Source organism: Mobula hypostoma, chromosome 8 (genome assembly GCF_963921235.1).
Source record: "Mobula hypostoma chromosome 8, sMobHyp1.1, whole genome shotgun sequence".
In the NCBI taxonomy this organism is placed as follows: Eukaryota; Metazoa; Chordata; class Chondrichthyes; order Myliobatiformes; family Myliobatidae; genus Mobula; species Mobula hypostoma.
Window position 1 is genome coordinate 73,549,085 of NC_086104.1, and position 24,916 is coordinate 73,574,000.

The window sequence follows — 24,916 nt, forward strand, 5'->3', positions numbered from 1 at the left end:
TATTAAGACAGTGGCCCTCCGTGTATAAATATATTTGCAAAATGTGAAATTAGTTTTACTTAATAAAGTAAGTAACATATTTTTGAGAAAGCCTTCCCAAAATCCAAGTTATTTGCCTCAAAATTTATCATATTCAGTTGGTGTAATTAGTTTTGACAAGTGTTCATTTTTAACTGATCTACAATAAATAATAAAGAAACAACAACACTTTGCCTTTCATGTTTCTGATAGTTTCTCGAGAACATGTATTTTCCTCCTTGCAATATGCTTGTAGAACAAGGACCAACATGAGACACTACCGGTTATTACTCCTGTTCCTCTGCACTGAGTAATGTTTTTTTAATGAACAGAGCAGGGAGATAATGCTAAAAAAAGAACATAATTAATTCAAACTGATATGTACATTAGAAAAAAAATATTGGTTTTCTATTGATAATCCGACCATGAAAATGGATTTCTGATAAAAATTGAATTAAAAAAAAGCTTTTATGACTAATTGAGACCTTGGCAAAACATCAAATCAGATTAAAGACCATAAACAACTGGTCCACACAAAATTACCTCACCTGCTATGGAGAAAGGTGAAAACCTGAAATGATAAAATAGTAATTATACTGTTACAAAATTACAAAACATGTGTTTATATTCTCAGAGATTAAATGGTCACAGTCATCTTAATAAAAAGACTGGAGTTGACTTAACATGAACCATTTACCAAACAATCTGTTTTTTCCAAAAATAGGACACCTTTAAACTTAGTGTACGCCTCTAAGTGTGGGTTTGGCAACCAAGTGTAACAGATACAGAAGAAAGATGATTAAAAATACACCTACTAACATTCATAATAACTTTCCTGATACAAATTCTTTAAGACAATAGTGTAAAAATATATGAAATACTTTGAAAAAAACTAAAAAAGAATTCTTGAATAAACAGTTTTATCAATTGACGTGCAATCTTATTAAATATACAGTTTGCAGTTGCCCCTCTAACCATTCCTTGATCTCCATAAACATAAGCACAAAACTAACCCTGTTGCTCCCATCCAAACAAGTACAAAGGCTCCTGTTATCTCTGTGGTCATGTCTATACCAGTACTTGACCTGACGGATGCTCAGTTTTAGAACTCCCATATATGCTTTCAAATTCATCCATATCCCTCTCCAGGTCTGTCATTGTAATGTCCTCAATATTTATGTTCCTACTAGCAATCTTTGTTGTTCTGTTTCTGACCTCTCGTGCACATTTCATTAATAGTGCATTTTGAATTAACTAAATTATGGAATTTGTATTCTAAACTTCTCCAACTACTCTGGGATTCTGCTTAATCTTTTTGACAACTCTTTGGTCAAGTATTGAAATATATTATATGATTTGGTGTCAAATTCTATCTGATAATCTATGAAGCACTAAGGGACAATTTACTATGTCAAGAATGTTACGTAAATGAAAATTGGTGCTTTTCATTAGACAAAAAGTTATTCTGTTCAGAATTATAATTATTTAGTGTGTATTAGGAGAAAAATCAAAGACTTACCAACATAGAATCTATGGCCAGAAAGCACAGACTACCCCTACTTCCTCAGAAGTTCAGCATGTCCCCAATTTTTATCAATATATGATAGAATGTATCCTAACCAGATAAAGTTATGTACGACAACTGCTTTGTCAAAAATAGCAAGGAATTGTGGAGAGCTGCGGACACAGCTCAGTACATCATGAAAACCAACCTCCCCTCCATTGACTCTGTCTGCATTTCCTGCTGCCTCAGGAACACAAACAAAATCAATGACCCCTCACATCCTGGTTATTCTCCCCTCTTCCACCAGGCAGAAGAATGAAATCACTCACAACGTGGATTGAGGACAGCTTCTATCTAATCTGCTGTCATAAGAACCTTGATCTGACCTCAAGTATGATAAAGATGAACTCTTGATTCCTCAATTGACCATATCATGGGCCATACATCTTATTTTCTTACCTGCACCACAATGTTGCTCTAATTGCATTCTGTTATTGCTAATCCGTTTGTACAACTTCACTGTATTTACGTTTTGGAATGATTTGTATGGGTGACATGCAAAGCAAAGTTTTACATTGTATCTTGGTATATGTGACAATAACATATTCATTACCAATGATCAATTACTTGTTATCATTGGTTTCTTCCCTTTATCGGCACAATAACATAATCAAACAGACGTTATTAGTCATTAGTTTTCAGCAGTTGGCACCGAGATCTACATTTTGGCCAAAAGTTATTTACTTTGGTATCACCATGATGTGTATTCATACCTCGAACTAAAAACATACTTATATGTCAAATATTGATCAAAATGGTTTTACATTTCTTGATGAGAATACCAAGCAGGAAATAAGTTTAGCAAAGTTCACGACACATGCTGATGATAATAAACATGATTCTGATTCTGAGTTAGTGAATCATAGTTCAACATTTATAACAAAAAAATCTATAAATTTCATGTGCTCACACAAGAGTTTCATCTGAATTTATTTGCTGGTCTTTCTCAATGCTACACTCGATATTCTCCTCCGCCTTTGGTTTCAAGTTAATGATCACCTCAATTTGCTTTGTGAGATGCACAGTGCTGTCTGTTGCTACTGATTCTTCATCATCTTTTTCATCATCAGTATTGGGTGTTTCTGAAGCCTCCAACTTTGTCAGGTCATGCACTTCTACTTCCAAGGGTCCTGAGTTGTCTACTTTAAAACTTCCTGGAATATTGCTTTCATACGAATCAGGCTGTTCACCTTTCATCCTGTCTGTAAATAGTCCATTTCTCTCTGAATGGGGTAAAGTCCTTGTCCCAGAGTTGAAGATAGAACATACGTTTAATGAATGCGAAGATTGGCCTGACAGGACACATAAATGTTGCATTAATTGTCTTACAGTTAATACAGCAGAAGTTTTAAATAGATTTCAGTGTTAATTCTATGATACCTTGTGGATAACTGGACTCAGAAACAGGAGGAAAATGTCAATGTGTTTGATGATTGGACACGGCATCAAAGGTTACGGAGAGAAGGTCAGGAAGTAGGGCTAAGGAGGTGGGGAATAAAGGATCAGCCATGATTGAAAGGCAGAGCAGACTCGTGAGGCCAAATGGCTAATTCTGCTCCTATGTCTTATGTTGCATATTGTCCTGTCTTTGCCATGCATTCTCAAAAAGTACAGCTGGGAAGATAGCATCATTTTCATTTTGGGTCCAACATGGTAAAGCAGACAATGAGACAAAAAATTGTCTGAGGCTTTTGTGATTTTCGGGGTCCAGAGGCAGGCATTTCCTCTATATGGATCTTTAGTCAGTTGCAAGGGTAAGACAAAATATATGATTTATTACTATGTTCTGTTCACAAGTTCCAAATATTTATTGAGATTAATAAGGTCAGTCAGTCCATTAAATTTCACTTTGCATGACAATTAACTTATTGTAAACACAAGAGATTGAGGAACTCATCAGATTAGCCTCTATGGAAATGAATAAACAGTTAACATTTCAGGCTGAAACCCTTCATCAGGACTGGAAAGAGACAGGGAAGATGCCAGATAAGAAGATGGGAAAGGAGAAGGACAAGCTAGAAGTTGATAGATGAATTATTAGCGGATGAGAGAAATTGATGTTCATGCCATAATTTTGGGGCTAATTAGACGGAATATGAGATGTTGATCCTTCAACCTGAGAGCAGCCTCAGTGTGACAGAAGAAGAGACCATGGACTGAACAGGAATGGGGATAGGAAACAAAATGGTTGGCTACCGGGAAATCCTGCTTTTTGCAGGTGGAGAGGAGGTGCTTGACAAAGCAATCCTCTAGTCTACAATAGATCTCACCAATGCACAGGAGGCTGCATCAGGGCACTGGATAAAGTAGAGGATCTCAGAAAATTCACAAGAGAAGTGTTGTCTCACCTGGAAGGACTTTTTGGAGGAGGTGAATGGGCAGGTGTTGCACATCACACAAAATGCTGGTGGAACGCAGCAGGCCAGGCAGCATCTATTGGAAGAGGTACAGTCGGCGTTTTGGGCCGAGACCCTTCTTCAGGACATCTGCTGCTTGCAGGCATAAGTGCCGGGATGGAGTTTAGTGGGGAGGGATGAATGGACAAGACAGTCATGGAGGGAGCATTTCCTGCAGAAAGCAGGGAGTGATGGGCGGGGAGGTTAAGATGTACTTGGTGTTAATGGTGACTGAAGGTGACAGAATTTGCGGAGAATGATGTGTTGGATGTGGAAGCTCATCGCTGTCAGATGAGGACAAGAAACTCTTACCACTGTTAACGTGGTGGGAAGATGAGGTGAGCACGGATATCCAGGAAATGGAGAAGATACAGGAGAGGGCAGCATCAATGGTGGAGGAAGGGAAATTTGTTCTTTGAAGAAGTAGGACTTCTCTGATGTCCCAGAGAGGAAAGCTTCAGCCTGGGAATAGAGGCCAAGAAACCGAGAAAAGGGAATGGCATTTTTACAGGAGATAGGGTGGGAAGAAGTATAGTAAAGAAAGCTGTGGGAATCAGTAGGTTTACAAAAAAATAAGAGAGGACAGTTTGTCTCCAGAAATGGAGACAGATTGAGAAAGGGGAGAGAGGTGTCAGAAATGGACCAAGTGAATTTTAGGGCAGGGTGGAAGTTGGAGGCGAAGTTGATGAAATTGACAACCTCAGCATGGGTGCATGAAGCAGCACCAATGCAGTCATCAATGCAACACAGAAAGAGTTGGGGAGCATTACCAGGGAAGGCTTGGAACATGGACTGTTCCATGTAGCCAGTGAAAAGGCGGGCATAGTTGGGATCTATGCTAAACCTCAGGCTTGGAGAAAGTGATGAGGTTGACAACCAGTTCCGCTAGATGGAGAAGGGTGGTGTTGGAGGGGAACTGGTTGGGTCTGTTATCAAGAAAGAAGCAGAGGGCTTTAAAGCCTTCTTGATGGAGAATAGAAATGTATAGGGATTAAACATCCATGGTGAAAATGAGGGCCAGGTAATTGAAAATTGTTCAGGAGAGTGAGAGCATGCAAAGTATGGCGGATGTAGGTCAGGAGGGATTGAAACAAAGGGGATAAAATGGTGTTGAGGTATGCAGACACAAGTTCAGTAAGGCAGCAACAATGGGCCTACCCAGACAGTCAGGTTTGTGGATCTTGGGTTGGAGGTTGAAACAAGCAGTGCGAGGTAAGGGAACTATAGGGTTGTTAACTTAGTGTTCATTTACTTTGCCCGCTTTAATGTACAGCTGGCATGAAATTTAATTTGCAGTTCAAACTGATGAGACAGAAACAATTGAAAAATACATTTATTTTTGAATACTGGATTTTAAAATGTTATTGGAATGCTAATTACAGGGAATGCAAATTGAGTGAGTTAAAACCAGTGGTCTGGGTGGCAGCAGGCCCTCTAGTGGCATAGAGAGGAAGTCCTGCCCCAAAATTGTCCTGAAAGCTTTGACAACTGTGGACTTTTTAAAGCATATTTTAAGTATCTCTGACTTTCAAAGACATTTAAAAACTGTTAATATTGAAGGTAATATTACAAGCATTATTTTGTAAACACATAAATAATTAGAAACTTAAGTGAGATAATTATGAAAAATGTAACTTACCTTCCCTTTGACTCCTAATCTTCTGAAGATTTGATTGATTGTGTTTCACCGAAGTAAAGCTGTTTACTTTGTTGCGTCCTAAGGGATATTAAGGTAGTATAATGAAAAGAGGTAAGCAATTATATTCCATCACAGGAATACCCTGTATGATGGCACACTTAGCTTTTACTCAATAAAAGATTGTGGAAACAATGAAAAATGAACAATAACAATTATGCTCTATGTTTTAAATGGACTTACTCATTACTTAGTTTAAATTTCTACTTCTTAATGATGTAATTTCTAATCATTCCTCGAGGGGCTCCACTGACATTCATATTCGAGTGCATTAATGTCTGTGAGCTTCTGAGTTGTTTGAAATTCAAATGGGTACTAAGTTCCTCCATCGAATGACTGGCCTCAGCAGATTCTGTTGCAGACATAACTACATACCAGAGAATTGATAATGTGGAATAAATTGGCATTTTCTCACTCAAAAGTATACAACGAGGATGTGGAAAATCTCAGGGTTATCTATAATGAGGTTAGAATTGCAACACAACTAGTTTAAATCTGAAGGGTACTGCAGGCAATTCTGAGCACCATACCTCAAGTAAACTATAATACTGGCCTTGGAAAATAATATTTCACCAAAACCAACACCTTAACTTAAGAATATTCAATAGGGCTGTTCAATGAATGAATAAAGGACCCGCAAAGTTCAATGAGGAAACATTTTTTGATAAATTAGCTTACTTTGTAGTAGTAATGAGAACTGTTTATATTTATTATCAAGCCTTATGAAGGTTCGTAATTCCTCCACTTTGGAATTTGGAGTTCATTACTAACCCTGTTGGAACATAGCTGCCCAATTCATGTACCCATGGAAATCTAACTTGACCACTAGCTCCAATCCAAGATGGTTTGACCTCCCATAAACAACTGAGCTAGATCTTGAGCTGGCATTCTAATATTTAGTTGTTGTGCCTTTCCCTTTATTGACTTTGTGCAAAGTGATCACCGTAATCTTGACCTGAACTTTCAGCAACAAACTAGTTCCACTAGTTATGTGAACTCTGAGCTGGGGCACACTCAGGAGTCAGTGTGGAAAGGAAGGGGGTTGTGGTGGTAGGGAGAGGAGGAGGGTGCAAGTCTGTCTGAGTCCTAGTGAAATGAACGACTCTGACTGACTGACTGTGGAAACCCACATTCTAATTTCAACACTATTATCTGTCAAGGTGAATAACTTGAAAAATTGTCTGTATAACTACATTAATGAAATGGTCAATAACCTTCAGGTGGATTTATTGTTTTAATGTTAGCAACTATTTCAAGGTTACAGAGACAAAAAATACTATAATATCCACAGGAAAGAAATTGTAATTCCAAAACATTTTGTACCACAGTAATCACAGGCAGTTTCAACCAAAATATAGATTAAAAATTCAAATCTGGTAATAGTAATCTCGAGTTTACAGTATTTGGGACACTTTCTTAAAAGAATATATTTAGTAACCAGCCAGGAAATTATGTTACATCAGGTTTTGTGGAATAAAATGGATTTTAAAAAAATGATGCTTTAATGAAGGATCTTATGGTGAACAGTGATCATAACATAACAAAATTTCACCTTCCATATGAGAGGGACAAATCTTTGTTTGAAACTAAAATTTTAAGCTGATGTAATAACATTATAAAAGATAACAAGGCAGTGCTGGCTGAAAGGTAAAACAACAGATAAGCAGAGCTGAACATATAAGGAAATGCAGTGGATTATAATTCTTAACAAATTTATTTTTGATTGAGAATAAATATTCTGGTAAAGATAATCAATTCATGGCTAATTAAAGCAGTCAAGAGTTGTACTAAATGGAAAGAGAAGAGATGCAATGTGAATGCTACAGAATAGAATATAAGCAAAAGCAGGACTTGGCTATTTTGCATCTTATAACTGCTCTTCATTAATTTAGATCATGACCGATCTTTCAGCACACTGAATCCATGGATGAACTTCATATTGCCTTTGCTCCTTTCTCTAGTCGATTTCATTTAAACATCGATGGTAGACAAGAAGACTAGAAAATAGCAAAGGTGAAACAAATAAAAATGGAAAAAATCTAAAGTAAATAGACAAAATCTATAAAAAAACAAATATTAAATATTCCTGTAATTATTTGAGAAGGAAGAAAGTAGATATAGTGATTATTGGTCCCCACCAGAGGATGATACTAAGATTTAATAAAGAAAAAGAAAAAAAATTGCAGAGACTTTGAACAAATATTTAACATTAAGAGTCTTATAGAAGATATCAAAACCATGCCATAAGAGTAGAAATTAAGAGGGCCAACGAATGGAAGAAACTTAATACAGGTAATATCACTACTAGTGAAGTTCTAGGTAAGCTGAAGGAACCAAAAGTTGACAAGTACCCCTTTTCTCACTGTTACCATCAGGTAGGAGGTACAAAGGCCCGAAGGCACACACTCAGCAATTCAGGAACAGCGAATTCCCCTCTGCCATCCAATTCCCAAATGGACTTTGAACCCATGAACACTACCGCACTTTCTTAATATATACTATTTCTGTTTTTGCATGATTTTTAATCTATTCAAAATACATATACTGTAATTGATTTACTTATTTATTATTAGTTTTTTCTTCTTGTATATTATGTATTGCATTGAACTGCTGTTGCTAAGTTAAAAAATTTCACAACACATGCCAGTGATAATAAACCTGATTCTGATTCTGATTCTGACATGCAAGTTAACCTTTATGGAATACAGCATTAAGACTCCCACGTCCCTTTGCACCTCTGATTTCCAAATTTGCTCAACGTTTGCAAAATAATCTACAGCTTCTACCAAATTGCAAGATCATTCACTTCCCTGCACTGTAACCCATCCGCCATTCCTTTGATCGTTGACCGAATCTATCCAAGTCCTTCAGCGGACTCCATTTTCCTTAATACAACCTTCCCACAACTCCACAGCTTTAATAACCTTTATGCTGATGTGTATGAATTTTCACATATTGTTATAATCTCTATTTCAGTGAAAGGAAAGCCTTCCTGCAAGGAATACTGTAGGGAGGGGACTTCTGTTGGAGGCTGCAAAGTATTCTGGTCATCTCCCATGTTGATGGGTCTATGCGTGATCCAAGAAAATATCTCCTTAGATGAATGTAACTGCATGGCTAATAATATAGGGTCAGAACAAATGTCCACAGTTAGATCCTTAGGACGTGTTAATGTCTGCAGGTCTTGATGGACCTGAAAAAAAAATGTTTTTTTAAGCCATAAGTTACTATTTAACTTGGTGGCCTGCAATAAGAAAATACATGTAACAAAAAAAATCTTTCTCCTGAAACCAATCCGGTCTAGGAAATTGAACATTGAACATAAATAGAAAGTTTGAAATGGGTAACAGACAGAACTCCTAGATGAGCCTTATTGATGGACTTAGTACTGTCAGTGAAAGGATTCACATTAAAAAGAGTACATACATATAAAACATTCTACACAACAGGTGGGTCTATGTGTGTATTGCAGGCATAGTATGAAAGTAATTCTAATTAATGAGCAGGAGAAAGTTTCATACACACTGAATTGCTCCTTCAATGTTGCCTCCTTCAACTTTGTACTCTAGAACCTCCACACAGACAAAACTCTTCACTTTCCCCTAGCTAACAGTCTCTATGACTGTGCTATTTTGCTTCTCATTTCTCTATGGATGCTGTAGGGAAGTCCTTCAAGCAAAGTTCAAAGTTCAAAGTAAAATTTATGATTAGAGTACATACATGTCACCACATACAACCCTGAGATTCTTTTCCTTTGGGCATATTTCGCAAATCTATAGAACAGTAATTGTAAACAGAATCAATGGACAACAAACTCAAAGGCATTGGTGGTCCCCTACCAGGCCATAGTGCAGCCCAACAGCACACTTTCCACCATTTCTAATGTTTTTGATGTCATGCCTAATCTCTGCAGACTCCTGAGGAAGTAAAGGTGCGGTCGTGCTTTCTTTGCAATTATATTTAAATGATGGGTTCAGGACAAGTCTTCTGAGATAGTAACACCAGGATTTTAAAGTTATTGATGATCTCCAACGCTGATCCTCCAATAATTACTAGCTCATGGACCTCTGGTTTCCCTCTCCTGAAGTCTACAATCAGTTCCTTGGTCTTATTGACTGAGAGGTTGTTCTTATTACACCACTCAGTCAAATTTTCAGACTGCCTTTGATATAGCCCACAACCGTGGTGTCATCAGCAAACTTGTATATGATATTGGAGCTGTACTTAGCCACAGTCATGGGTGTAAAGCGAGTAGAGCAGGGTCTAAGCACACATCCCTGTGTGCTCCTGTGCTGACAGAGATTGTGGAAGAGATGTTTTTGCCAATCTAAACTGACTGGGATCTTCAAGTGAAGAAATCCAGGATCCAACTGCACAAGGGGTATTGTGGCCCAGGCCTTGAAGTTTACTGATTAGTTTTGAGGGGGTGATGGTATGAAATGCTGAGCTGTAATTGATAAAGAGTATCCTGATGTATGTACCTTTGCTGTCCAGATGTTCCAGGGTTGTGTGAAGAGCCAATGAGATGGCATCTGCTGTAAACCTGTTGCTTCGGTATCCAAGTTGACAGACAGGAGCTGACATGCTTCAACACTAGCCTCTCAAATCACTTCATCATTGTGGATGTGAATGCTACACTTCTCTTGGGCACTGTTATGACTGAAGCCTGATTGAAGCAGGTGGGTACCACACATTGCTGGAACGAGAAGCTGAAGATATACACCAGCCAGTTGGTCAGCACAGGGGAGATGCCTGGGGAGATATCAGACTTTGCAATCATTTTTCAATTCTTTGGCTAAAATTGTTCTCCTTTGACAGCCCAAAATGAATTTCAAGGTCATCTCCAAGATATGGGATTTATTCTTCTAAGGCTGATGCTTTAGGAAATAGTCCCAATGTTAAATAATGATGTTTCCGATAAGCCAAGTGAAGACTACTGGCGATACTGCAATTAAATATGAAATAAAGCCAGGGCACTGGGGATGCAAACAGACCAGCAGAGATCAGTAAGCCTACAAAAACAATCTTGTCAATAAAGGGAATTAAAAATAATTGATTAAGCCATTTAGTAGCTTTCATATTTTTTGATCTTAATTGAACTGCACAAATGATGAGGCATGAAATATAAAAGAGAGGTACGTGGCTCTCCACCTCCCCTGTATTTCTGCAGGTTGCTTCCTAGCTGTGAGCCATGGTGGGAAGTGGATCAATCCATAAATAGTACATAGTTTTAATAATTGAAGCTTGTAAAATCCCTGGATTTAGTTGACAGCTGCATCTTTTAAATAATGTACACATTTCTGATTAGTGTTTCAAGTCAATGTTATAGCTATTCAAGAGATGACACAGTATCCGTGTATAATTCACAATGACCTTTCTTTGTGTTTGGGCTTCAACCAGTCACTGTCGGTGAAACCTGGGCTTGCAGGTGCACTCCCGGTGGTACTATTGTTGCAGTGGTGACTCATCTGAATACATATCACAGTAAATTAAATGGCAATAGTCTCCAGCTGTTTCTCTCAGAAAGTGCACTTAAAATGTTAATAAGACAGGTGCTTACCCTTTATTTCAGGGTGAGTGTTCAAGAATGATTAGAAATTGAATGATTTGAGACCTGTGTGAAGTCTATTGCCAGATAAACAGCTAGGAAATATTGCAGCTGCCAATACTCTCTGTTCAACTGAAAAGGAGCTTTATAAATATTTCTAACTATCACAATGTTCCCAATTAACATTACTCCATCTGTTTAACAAATTTTCACTTTAGTTTCTCAAATAGATGTTGTTGTTTATCCTCAAAATTCACCCAAGCAGAAAGAATTTCAGGCCGATAAAAGACAGAAGCCAGAAACAGCCCTATCAATAATCTTCCACTATTGCTGGTTCCAAGGATTACATGTTACAGCAGATGCATGCAAAGATCCTAGTAATAAGCAAGGCTATCTGCACACAGTGTGGAGGGCGGCTTCTAGATCAGTAATAGGAAGAGAGTAGAAGACAGGAGTCCTTTGTACCTGTCTGGAATTTGCTATGTAGAGACAGAAAGAGTAGCCATTCTATGGCTGTGCTTGCAGGAGTTGGATATGGAGGTTGGTATTTCGAAAATGCATTCTAAGCTGTTGCTACGGTACTCTTTCTTACTCCCTTCTCCTCTAATACACCCCCATTCCCTTCCTTTCTCATCACCCTCCTTCTCTCCCTTCCATCTGGTGACACATTAAGTTTTGCACTAAACTTGAATGCTTTTAATACAATTGGTACAGGGTTAGGGCATTCAGCTCCTACTGTGCCATAACCCAGTATAAAGAAGGCCATGATGAAAGATCTGTGGCATCTTCTAACCATGAAGAGACATGCTCATTTAAAGTAGGATCCTCCGAACATACTGCTTATCTGCTCAAAGGAAACAGGGACAACTCTTTTTCCCTTATTAGGGAGAGAGAGAAAAAGAGAGAGACTGAGTGTTTGTTGGAGGGTGCCAATACTTTTTGCTGGTGGGGGAAGAGGAGGGTCATTGCCTTGCTGCTGCTTATGCATGGGAGGGGGGAGCTGGAGGGCTCCGGGGTTCTAAAAATTAACTGTCATTCATTCTTTGGGGCACTCCTCTGTTTTTGTGGATGTTTGTGAAGAAAAAGAATGTCAAGATGTATATTGTATACATTCCTCTGACATTAAGTGTACCTCTTGAAACCTATTGAGGTGCAGATAATTATGGGGAAGTGGCAAGAAGGAAATAAGATTGGTAGAGGTAAGAGGCAAGAGAGATCAATTGACTCTTGACTATTTGTACTCCCAGAATCCCCACTTCTATCTGTTCCGGAGTCTAGCAGTAAAATAGCCATTGATCTTATGCCCAAATAATCAGATACTTACTTGTTGAATTCCGTAAGGCATAGGCAAGATGTACCGCATTATTAATCAATTTGCAAACAAATCAATTGCACAAAGTCAGATTCAGCTGAACAACTACAGAATCCAGTTACTGAACTACCTCCGCCTACAGAACACCAAATTGCATAGAATTCTAGCTGAAAGTATTGTTCCTGGCTTTGTTTTTTAAATTCAGTGCTCTGACATTGAATCTATACATATATTCAATTCTAATACTAACACAACAGTGGAATCCTATGAGAATAAACAAACGTAACCTTTACTTAGTTGTTAGGAAACTGGTGAGAACCAAGCAACAACAGAATGAATACCTGAAATTTATCAATGATCACTTAACTCCCCAATAAGTTATTAATGCAGTGACTTACTTCCAAAAAATGCAGCAACATATATTACTGTATCTAATAAACTAGAAAAATATACATACCACTGAGTACAACTCCCTGTATCCCTTAAAGTAAGCTCTTTGGATATGCTACAACAATGTCCTTTCAATTAGTAAAATCTCAAAGCAAGACTGCCTAATCCTATAATGAATTATTTTTTTTTTGTTTTATCTATGTGGGATCCTTCACACTTCAAATTGCCAATGAACTATTTCTGACCTGTGGTACCAGGTGTACTGTAGGAAGTGTATCAGCCATTTTGCAGACAGCAAACTCTCACAATGAGCAATTATTCATTATTCAGGATATATGTGAGACTTCACAGATAATATGCTACTTTCTTTCAAAAAAGTGCCATGGTACCATTTTCATGTATGTGAGAAAACAAACAAGATGGCAGTTTATCATCCTATTTGAATGACTGCATCTTCAATAGTAATAGACTGAAGTAATATTGTGCTCTTTGAAATTATGCTATTCTGTGTGAATTTGCCCTTCACCAAAAGCAGGATCAATTGGATGGCTCTTCGAAAGACCTGATGGGAAAAGTTGCTGTTTTGTTATTCTTAAATCTGAGTCAACTGCCTTGGGTGCATAAATGCATGTTCTTGATTGCTTTCTAGGTCACTTGATACTGAGCCAGCCTCAACATAGGAGACACAGCAAACACCTGTTCACCACTGGCAGCACTACACCGAAGACTAAATTTCAAACTGAACATTGGTTTCCGTCAACAGGATTGGTCAGGCTGGCTGACCAAGAATTACACTCTACTTTTAGAGCAGACAAAATCAGGGAGAGATTCTGGCCCAGCAAGCACGTACTACTCAATTATACCCATGTGGTCAATTAATTTATGAACCCGCACATCATTGAAATGTGTGAGGAAACCAGAGCACCAGGAGGAAACCAACACAGTCATAGGCAGAGAACATATAAACTCCTTACAGACAGTGGTAGAATTAAACCTGGGTCACTGGCATTGCTCACCACTAATAGGTTAATTTACATCTTTATTTATGTGATTGTGCTCAAAAGGTTATTCCGATTTGATTGAGTGACATTAATCTATATCTTAATTTAACAACACTGGACCAAGTTAGTGCCGAATCAAACCTAAGTATATCTATTGTTAGCCACTGGAAAAGTAATTGTGCATAAGACCAACACGGTAAGATTGGTTGGTCCCCTTCTGCATTCTTACTTTTGGATTTCTGTGGTTCATGTCCGATGTAATATCTGGTTACTTTTTTTATTGTTTGCGTGACTCATTCTTTTTTGACACATTGGGTGTTTCCTCCCACATTTCGAAGATAATAAGTTTACTTTGAACTTCGACTGTTTGGCAGTGGAGGTCAGCAGCCATGCAAAGGCATGTGAGGCACATGATCTTAGTTCAGGCTGTATGACACATTCACTTGAAAGGGAATTTTTTTTTTGTTTATGTGGGTTTAGTTTAATGTCTTGAATTAACTTAACTTAATTGAAGTGTACTTAGCTGATATTTTATTTGAAAGCATCATAATTGTTCATTTCATTTTTAATGGTTTTTTCATTACTTGCATTGAAAAAACCTTTGATGCATGACAAGGCTGGGGGTGGGGCTATGCCATCTGTTAAACAGATCTAATGGAGTTTCATAAGCAGCACTTCCTCTACTCTACCCATGCCATTGATTAAGACCCCATTGCCACTCACCAACTCGCTGCACAGCTCCACATCCATCTAGGCCAGCGGCAATGGCCCAGCAGAATTGGAAAACATCAGTTCTGGGGAATGGAAAATGCAGGTACAATCGCAGGCAACAAGCCCCACTCAGGAAAATCTTAGACATCACCTCTACACATCATATCCATGAACTGCCTTTAATCCTGCATTGGCCTAGTGTATGTGAGACCCCGTCACAGTCACAGTAGTAACACAATTTGTTTGGCCAGGCCAGATTGTGCTTAGACATTGTAATTTTGTTCACCCTCAATTTCATTCCTGACTGCAACTTAATTATGTCTCTGTATGCTGTTTCCATTGATACTGCAACTTCAACTGCTCTTTTAACCGTGAGTTATGCTTCATCTAATAGCCGTTTTCAAATGCTTTCTTGTAAGATTCCACAAACTAAACAATCTCTCAAAACATGATTAAGCCCATTACTGAACTGACAATGCTCAGACAATCTTTTCAATTCAGCCATGTATGCTGAAATTTCTTTATGATTATTATCACTTGGCATTCACTGTTTATGAACCCATGAACTCTTCTGTTTTCTGTTTTTTTAAAAAAATTGACCATTTCTCTCTTGCAAAGAAAGCGTGCTGCACTTCTAAAAAAATTGAACAGCTCTCTGCCCTTCAACAGGTAGATAGTTGTTTCAGGCTTGTTTAAAACATCCTTGTCACCACTGTTTCATTGCGTAACTTCAAAACACAAGAACAGATTGATAGAAAAACACAAGAGCAGGGAATGCGAGTCTAACTTTGTTTTTACTTTAAGCGAGTTGCATACATATGATGTGGTGACATGGTGATGTATGGCATTCACGTACTATTACATATAATCTGTAATGAATTATTTAAATGAACAAGAATGTTTAATCAAACAATATATATTCAACATTACTCAAACAATACTGAAATATTAAATACACAAACTTCTAATAACACAAAAGGAGGACATTCAGTCCACTGAGTTCATGCCAGCTCCAAGTGGTGCAAAATCATTGGTCCTATTCTCTTGCTCCTTTCACTCCCTATATTCCTGTAAATTACTCTCTCCCCACTGGTCTGACCATTTCCCCTTTCCTCTATGTATTATCATACATGGGTAATTTACAGTGGCTAATTAAGGCACATCTTTGGGATATTGGTCTAAAACTGGAAAATCCAGGAAACTGAAGCATTCACATGGAGAATGTGCAAACTCTGCATTGACACTATCCAAGTTCAGGATCGAACTTGGACATCTGGAGCCAAGAGCCGGGTCATTTAGACAAAGTGCAGTTTGGTGAATTCCCCGCCGGGATAGAGATGCCTTTTCTCTCACCCTCATGTTTAATTAAGTGCCTTTATCAATTCGAACACCTGAATATCTTTGATTGACTTTAATTACTTGTGTGTTCTATGCAGGAAATAATATAGAAGTATCATTACAGCCAAATTACCAACCGAAGATGTTCTCTTTGCTAATGCCTCTATAAGATAGTTTACTTATTTTGCACTGCTTCTACTGAAGTATTTCTGAAATAATAATTAACAGTCAGTAAGACAAAAGCAATGTGGCTCCTGACAATGATAAGCCATGGTATTAACTGGGTCTGTAAGAACTTACATTTGTATAATCAAGCATCTATTGTAATGGAGCAGAGAGGAAATTAGCATGATACTATTTAGTGAATACAGATTATAAATGAAATAAATAATTGTGAACTGTACACTGTACTAAATGAAGCATTATTCTTCCTTCTGTTTACTTTTTAAAGGTATCAACTATTGGTTGTACATTCGTACCCAGAGTCAGCATATTGGAGGTTGTTAACCCCATTTTACACACCTGCATATCTAGTGCAGCACAACTGGAGTGATCAGAATCAGGTTTATTATCACTAATATATGTTGTAAAATTTGTTGTTTTGTGGCAGCCATGCAATGCATAAAAATAGCTATAAGTTAAAACAAGAAAAATATAATAAATACATAGTGCAAAAAGAGAGCAAAATCACCAGATAGGGTTAATGTTCAGAAGTCTGATAGAATAGTGGAAGAAGCTGTTCCTAAAATGTTCAGTGTGTGCTTTCAGGCTCCTATACCTCCTCTCTGATGGGAATAATGAGAGGAAGTCATGTCCAGGTCCTTCATGATGGATGCTGCCTTCTTGATGCACCATTTTTTGATGATGTTCTCTGTGGTGGGGAGGCTCATGCCCGTGATGGAGCTGGCTGAGACTACAAACCTCTGCAGCTTTTTCTGATCCTCTGCAGTGCCTCCTCCATACTAGACGGTGAGGCAACCAATGAGAATGCTCTTCACAGTACATCTGTAGAAATTTGCCTAGAGTCTTTGATGACAGACCAACACAACATAAACTTCTAAAACAAAATTTAGTCACTGGTGTGCCTTCTTCATAATTGCAACAATATATTGGGCCTGGGATAGATCTTCAGATATGTTGACACCCAGGGAGTTGAAGTTGCTCATCCTTTCCACTGCTGACCCCTTGATGAGATCTGCAGTGTGTCCTCCCAGTTTGCTCTTCCTGAAGTTCAAGAGTTAATTCTAACCATGACTAACCTCTCAAAACACTTCATCACTGCAGATGTGTGTGCTACTGGATGATAGTTGTTCAGATAGGCCTCTCTGCTATTCTTGGGGACCAGAATGATTGGTGCCCTTTTGAAGTTAGAGGGATCCTTCAGCTGCAGCAGCAAGAAGTTGAAGATGGGTGACTTCAATCTACATATAGATTGGGTGAACCAAATTGGTAAGGGTGCTGAGGAAGAGGATTTCTTGGAATGTATGCGGGATGGTTTTTTGAACTAATATGTCGAGGAACCAAATAGAGAGCAGGCTATTCTAGACTGGGTATTGAGCAATGAGGAAGGGTTAATTAGCAATCTTGTCGTGAGAGGCCCCTTGAGTAAGAGTGACCATAATATTATGGAATTCTTCACTAAGATGGAGAGTGACATAGTTAATTCAGAAACAAAGGTTCTGAACTTAAAGAAGGGTAACTTTGAAGGCATGAGACGTGAATTAGCTAAGATAGACTGGCAAATGACACTTAAAGGGTTGATGGTGGATATGCAATGGCAAGTATTTAAAGATCGCATGGATGAACTACAACAATTGTTCATCCCAGTTTGGCAAAAGAATACATCAAGGAAGGTAGTGCACCCGTGGCTGACAAGGGAAATTAGCCAGAAAAAGTGGCTTACCTGAGGACTGGGAGAAATTCAGAGTTCAGCAGAGGAGGACAAAGGGCTTAATTAGGAAGGGGAACAAAGATTATGAGAGAAAACTGGCAGGGAACATAAAAACTGACTGTAAAAGCTTTTATAGATAGGTGAAAAGAAAAAGATTGGTTAAGGCAAATGTAGGTCCCCTACAGACAGAAACAGGTGAATTGATTATGGGGAGCAAGGACATGGCAGACCAATTGAATAATTACTTTGGTTCTTTGGTTTGGTAAATAATCTTCCGGAAATAGTAGGGGACAGAGGGTCCAGTGAGATGGAGGAACTGAGGGAAATACATGTTAGTAGGGAAGTGGTGTTAGGTAAATTGAAGGGATTAAAGGCAGATAAATCCCCAGGGCCAGATGGTCTGCATCCCAGAGTGCTTAAGGAAGTAGCCCAAGAAATAGTGGATGCATTAGTTATAATTTTTCAAAACTCTGTAGATTCTGGACTAGTTCCTGAGGATTGGAGGGTGGCTAATGTAATCCCACGTTTTAAAAAAGGAAGGGTAGAGAAACCGGGGAATTGTAGACCGGTTAGCCTAACATCGGTGGCGGGAAAACTGCTAGAGCACATTTGGAAAGCGGTGAAATCATCAGACAAAGTCAGCATGGATTTGTGAAAGGAAAATCATGTCTGACGAATCTCATAGAATTTTTTGAGGATGTAACTAGTAGAGTGGATAGGGGAGAACCAGTGGATGTGGTATATTTGGATTTTCAAAAGGCTTTTGACAAGGTCCCACACAGGAGGTTAGTGTGCAAACTTAAAGCACACGGTATTGGGGGTAAGGTATTGATGTGGATAGAGAATTGGTTGGCAGACAGGAAGCAAAGAGTGGGAATAAACGGGACCTTTTCAGAATGGCAGGCAGTGACTAGTGGGGTACCGCAAGGCTCAGTGCTGGGACCGCAGTTGTTTACAATATATATTAATGACTTGGATGAGGGAATTAAATGCAGCATCTCCAAGTCTGCGGATGACATGAAGCTGGGCGGCAGTGTTAGCTGTGAGGAGGATGCTAAGAGGATGCAGGGTGACTTAGATAGGTTAAGTGAGTGGGCAAATTCATGGCAGATGCAATTTAATGGGGATAAATGTGAAGTTATCCACTTTGGTGGCAAAAACAGGAAAACAGATTATTATCTGAATGGTGGCCGATTAGGAAAAGGAGAGGTGCAACGAGACCTGGGTGTCATTATACACCAGTCATTGAAAGTGGGCATGCAGGTACAGCAGGCGGTGAAAAAGGCGAATGGTATGCTGGCATTCATAGCAAGAGGATTCGAGTACAGGAGCAAGGAGGTACTACTGCAGTTGTACAAGGCCTTGGTGAGACCACACCTGGAGTATTGTCTGCAGTTTTGGTCCCCTAATCTGAGGAAAGACATCCTTGCCATAGAGGGAGTACAAAGAAGGTTCACCAGATTGATTCCTGGGATGGCAGGACTTTCATATGATGAAAGACTGGATGAACTAGGCTTATACTCATTGGAATTTAGAAGATTGAGGGGGGATCTTATTGAAACGTATAAAATCCGAAAGGGATTGGACAGGCTAGATGCAGGAAGATTGTTCCCGATGTTGGGGAAGTCCAGAACGAGGGGTCACAGTTTGAGGACAAAGGGGAAGCCTTTTAGGACCGAGATTAGGAAAAACTTCTTCACACAGAGAATGGTGAATCTGTGGAATTCTCTGCCACAGGAAACAGTTGAGGCCAGTTCATTGTCTATATTTAAGAGGGAGTTAGATATGGCCCTTGTGGCTAAAGGGATCAGGGGGTATGGAGGGAAGGCTGATACAGGTTCTGAGTTGGATGATCAGCCATGATCATACTGAATGGCAGTGCAGGCTCGAAGGGCCGAATGGCCTACTCCTGCACCTATTTTCTATGTTTCTATATCCCTGAAGACTCCAGCCAGTTGGTTGGCACAGGTTTTCAATGTCCAGCCAGGTACACCAATGGGGACTGAATCCTTGCAAAGGTTCACCCTCTTGAAAGATGTTCTGATGTCAGCCTCTGAAACTGATATTGCAGGGTAGCCAGATGCTGCACGGATTTGCACAGGTATAGTTTTACTCCCTTTTAAAGTGGGCATAAAAGGCATTCAGCTCATTGGTGAGTGAAGCATCACAATCATTGATGATGTTAGATTTTGCCTTGAAGGAAGTAATGGCTTGCACACGATTTTGTCACTAATTTCACCGGAATTGCTTGTTTGCTCTCATGATAGCCTTCCATAGGTCGTACCTGGACTTCTTGGATCACTGGTTATGTGTTCTCAGAGGACCTTTGTCAAATGGGACATGAAATTGAGGTCACATCTATACTCAGGCAGATGTAAAAGATTCGATAACATATTTCTGAAGAAAAACATATGTTACCTGCAGTATCTTGCCAATATTTATCCTTCAATTGACACTATACAGATGTATTATTTAGTAACTATCATTTTGTTGTGTATGGAATCTTGCTCTGTATAAAGTGATTACGATGTTTTGTGTAACAATAACATGTATATGTCTAACACATGTAAAGTATGTTGGAATGCCCTGAGACTGTGAAAAATGAGCTAATGCAAAATTGGTTGACGTTCACTGGAGCAAAGGCTACTCTGGTGCTTTGAAGGTGATTATGATCATTACTGTCTGCCTCTGCCAAGAGGTGCCTCGCAAGACAAAGCAAGTGTTGCGCAGGAGCAAAACTTAACAGTTATTTATAGATCAATGGACAAACTTTCAGTTTTGCTCTAAATGGCAAACAGGATTTGCACTGGCTCTGCAAATGATTCAAGTTTCTGTTCAAATTTATTTACATGATCACAGGTCTTCAACGTCTAGTACAACTGGATCCAGTATTTTAGAATATGCCTCACATTTTCTTTGCATTAAATAAGAATCTCTTAGTTAAGAGTGAACAAAAAAATCAACATTTATAACATGATGTCTCATTCACTACAAATGAGAAAGCTAATTTTAAATCTCTGAAAATTACCAGAAAGACTATGCAAAAACATTTACCAGTTTGATTAGTGTAGTCAGTTTCCTATAATATACACACAAATATCTTTCTGATTAAATTTTAGAATGCATTAAAGTCTGACAAATGAACACAATTGCAAGAAATTTGCAATGGTGATTAATTTCATCAGTAAGTCCAGTTTACACTGTCATGCCAAAATAGTGCAGGTACCCATAAAATCTCAATTTATGCCCAAAATAGCTTGCAATTAAAGTTCCTTACTTTTTATATGCTTTGGGGTAAATTACAGGGGCACCAAATATAGAAATTTTTGCCTTGTGTTTCAAGCAAGGTTTGATTACGTTATGAAATTACAGGTTTTTTTGCTCATTGATGCAAATGAAGTGCATTTTTTGACTTAGTGTAAGTGCATGCAAGTATTGAAGACAGTCTGGAGTGGTCCAAAGTTTTGCTGACATTTTAGGTCATGATATAGTACGGCAGTAAGGAAATCAGTAATACTATGATTGAGACAGAATAAGGAAAGACATACTCGTTATTCTTGTTGTTGAGGTTTCTAACTACTGGAAAAACGTCTTTCAGCCTATTTGTCAAAAGAAAGCCGGCTAGACAGAGATAATAACTGATGGCTCCTGCATTTTATTTCCTACTAATTATGTGAATGTCAGCTGCCTAATAATGAAAGTGAGTGCAGCTCTGGATGAATGTTAAAGTGTAATAATGTGAGTATACAATAATTCAATCCTGCAAATAAATTGGAGCAAAGCTGCATGATCCTAGCAATAAGTATTCTTAATAATATTAATAGAACCTTAAAAATGTGTTTTTACTATTACAGAGTGGGCAAATTGAATGGCTCAGCTAGATCGGGAAAGGATCAGTAAATACTTTCATTCTTTGGGATTGACTTTTGAATATATAAAAGAGGAATTCATCTATTTACACCTAAGTACCACTCAGTTCATTGAGGAATTCTACCAACACAGTCCCATGGGCATATAAAATACTTGGAGCACATACACAGAAATAAACTTTACAATTGCTGTAAGGCAGACGTATCAGGTAACCGTCACCACCTGTCAATGTCACAGTAAAAGGAAGGATTATTTTATAAAAAGATTCACTTTATCTGAAATGCAAACATAAAAATTATCTGCATGGATCATACCATTTTTGCTTTCACTTACTCTACCAACAGAATCCCCCAATATTCTGCAAGATAGCACATGTGCTGTTCTAATTTTGTTCATTGAAACCAAATTTTAAACTATAGTAATTTATCCAGTAATCTTTGAAATTTTAATTGCAGATACTAAATTCCTTCACTTTTATTACTTTTCAGGTGAAAGTTGGCTGAGAACTTGTCACATCTACGTTCATGTTTGCCGTCTCCACTCCTTAAATGTCATTCAAAGCTAATTTACCAATTTACTCAAAAGTTCTTTGTTTATTCTTTCAAAGATGTGAACTTCATCAGACATATCAGTATTTATTGTCCATCCTTAGGAGAAGACAATTAAAAGTCAATCACTGTGGCTAGACTGGATAAAAATAGTAGGCTTCCTTCTCGGAAGAGCATCAGTGAACTTGGTTTTTACAATGCCCTGGCATTTTCGTGATTATCTCTACTTACAGGAATTTAAATTCCTCAGCTGTCATGATCAACTTCAAATACATGCCTCTGGAGAAAATCTCTGGCTTCTGGTCCAGAAATAATATGTTCAATATGGGGCAGTACCAGTTCATGACTCTTCACCACATCACTTGCTGTCATGTTCAGTTTATGAATGTAACAGAGAATCTTCCGAGTTTTAGTGACATCACCTCTCCTAAATTCTGGAGGACAGGTTCAATAATTCAGCTTATCACCACACTCACCACCTGGGACAGGCCCTCTCCTCTTTCTGCCATCAAAGTACAGATACAGAGCCTGAAAATCACACTGAAAAGCTTCTTCCCCCCGCTATCAGATTTCTGAATAGCTCATGAATCCGCGAACACTACCTCGTTATTTCCTTTTTATTTATTTATTAGTGTAACTTCTAGTAATTTTTTGTCTTCTACTGTACTGCTGCCAAAAAACAAATTTCATGATGTATGTCAATGACAATAATCCTGATTCTGATTCAAAAGGTGATATCTTCATCGATAATCCCTTCGATCTGTAAGCCTGCTTCCATTTATACACTTCCTATCCAAGGACCTGACCACATGCTTTTCAAGTATTGCAATTGTATTTGCTTCAACCACTTATTGTGGCACCTTGTTTCAGATATTTACCATAACCTGTGTGGAAAAACTTACTTCTCACATCCCCCTTAAATTCTTTCCCTCTCACTTTAAACCTATTTCCTCTGTTTTAGACTCCCCTGTCTTGGAACAAAGATTCAGAATCTACCTATGCTCATTATAATTCTATAAGGCCCCTATAAGGCTATCCCTCAACCTCCAATGTTCCAATAGGAACAAATACAGTCTGTCCAATTTCTGTTTCTCAAGTTCAAGTTTATCATTCAACCATACATAAATACAGCCGAACTAAACAGCATACCTCTGCGGCCAAGGTGCAAAACATACACAGCACAATGCAGCACATTCAAGATAACAAGCAAATGTACAGTCATACAAAAAAACAGGGCCAAAGGCCCTGAGTGACATGTCCTGCAAACTGATGACACAGTTCCCAGCAGTCTGCAGAAAAACACACGCACAGAATCCAGCTTGACATTCCACTGATGGAACAATGCAGCAGCGATGGGGGAGGCCAGTTCCAAATGAGTGCGCTCACCACCTCCAGTGTCTCCTCTGCTGGACTTCAGCAGCAGGCAAGCCCACAGCTTGAGGCCTAATCTTTGCTACAACCAAGGCCATGCAGCTCCCCTGCCATCTGTTGTTCCAACAAATGAGGGGAATGGGCCTGCAGCATCTTACATTATCAATGTCCATCAGAGTCTTGCAATCACAAGAGAAATGTCCAAGGCAATCACCTGCCGTCTTCACACACTAACTCTGGTGCCTCCTGTAGCAGGTAGCAACACAGTCCACACCAAGTCCTCCAGCTCTTCTAGCTCCTCTACCGATGAGCAGCTGGGGTAGACCTGCAGCACCCAAAGCTCTCAAAGTCTGGCATTGTCTTGCGACGTAAAAAAGACGTTTAAAAAAAACTAAAACATGTTTAGTTGGCCCCTGAGACGCTGCTGCTTCTGAGTGCACTGCCATCTTACAGGAAGTCCTTGTAACTGCAAAATTCCACTCTAGGCAACATCTTGGTGAATATTTTCTGCGCTCTCTTTATTGCTGTCATGTCCTTCCTGGCATGTGACAATCAGAATTATACATATTTTCTGTGTGTAATCTAACCAATGTTTTGTACAGCTGCAACATTACATCCCCCTTCTTGTATTCAATGGCTAAATCTATGAAGCAAGTACAGCAAATGCCTTTTTCACCAGTCTATTCACTTGTATCACACTTTCAGGGAGCTATGTACTTGCACCCTAAGGTCTCTCTGTACAACAATGCTTATAAGGTCTCTGCCATTTTGTTCTGTATCATCTCCCAGAAAGTACTTTCCCAAAGTGCATTACTTTATTTTTCTAGGATTAAGTTCTGCTCCATCTCTATTAATTTTACAGATGATCCACTGTATGTCTCACTGCATTCTTAGCCAACCTCCTTCAATATCTATGAATCCACCAATTTTCATGTTATCTACAAACCTCTTACACTCACATATATTTTTAAAACAACAATAGTTCAAGCACAGATTCTTGCAATACACTATTTGTTAGACTCTCAGTCACAAAAATACCTGTGATATCAGAAATTCTGCAAATACCGGAAATCCTGAGCAACACACACAAAATGTTGGAGGAAGTCAGCAGCTCTGGCAGCATCTATAGAGGGGTATGAATAGTCAATGTTTCAGGACAAGACAACTCATCAGGGCTAGGTAGAAGTAGCCATCCACCAATAACCTTTTCCTCTTATTCCAAGCCAATCTTGGATCCAGTCTGGTCCAGTTTGCCAATATGA

The 24,916-nt window shown here is 38.7% G+C and overlaps 1 protein-coding gene across 1 annotated transcript in view; it reads right to left on the minus strand.

Moving 5' to 3' along the window:
• Window positions 1-697: 697 nt before the first annotated feature.
• Window positions 698-24,916, minus strand: part of LOC134351155 (uncharacterized) — a 66,896-nt gene continuing 42,677 nt past the window's right edge. Inside the window, exons 4-5 of the mRNA XM_063057269.1 lie at window positions 5,618-5,695; window positions 698-2,874 (exon numbers count right to left, since the gene is read on the minus strand). Coding sequence (XP_062913339.1) covers window positions 2,489-2,874; window positions 5,618-5,695 — 464 coding nt within the window. The 3' untranslated portion in view covers window positions 698-2,488. The remainder of the gene's footprint in view (window positions 2,875-5,617; window positions 5,696-24,916) is intronic.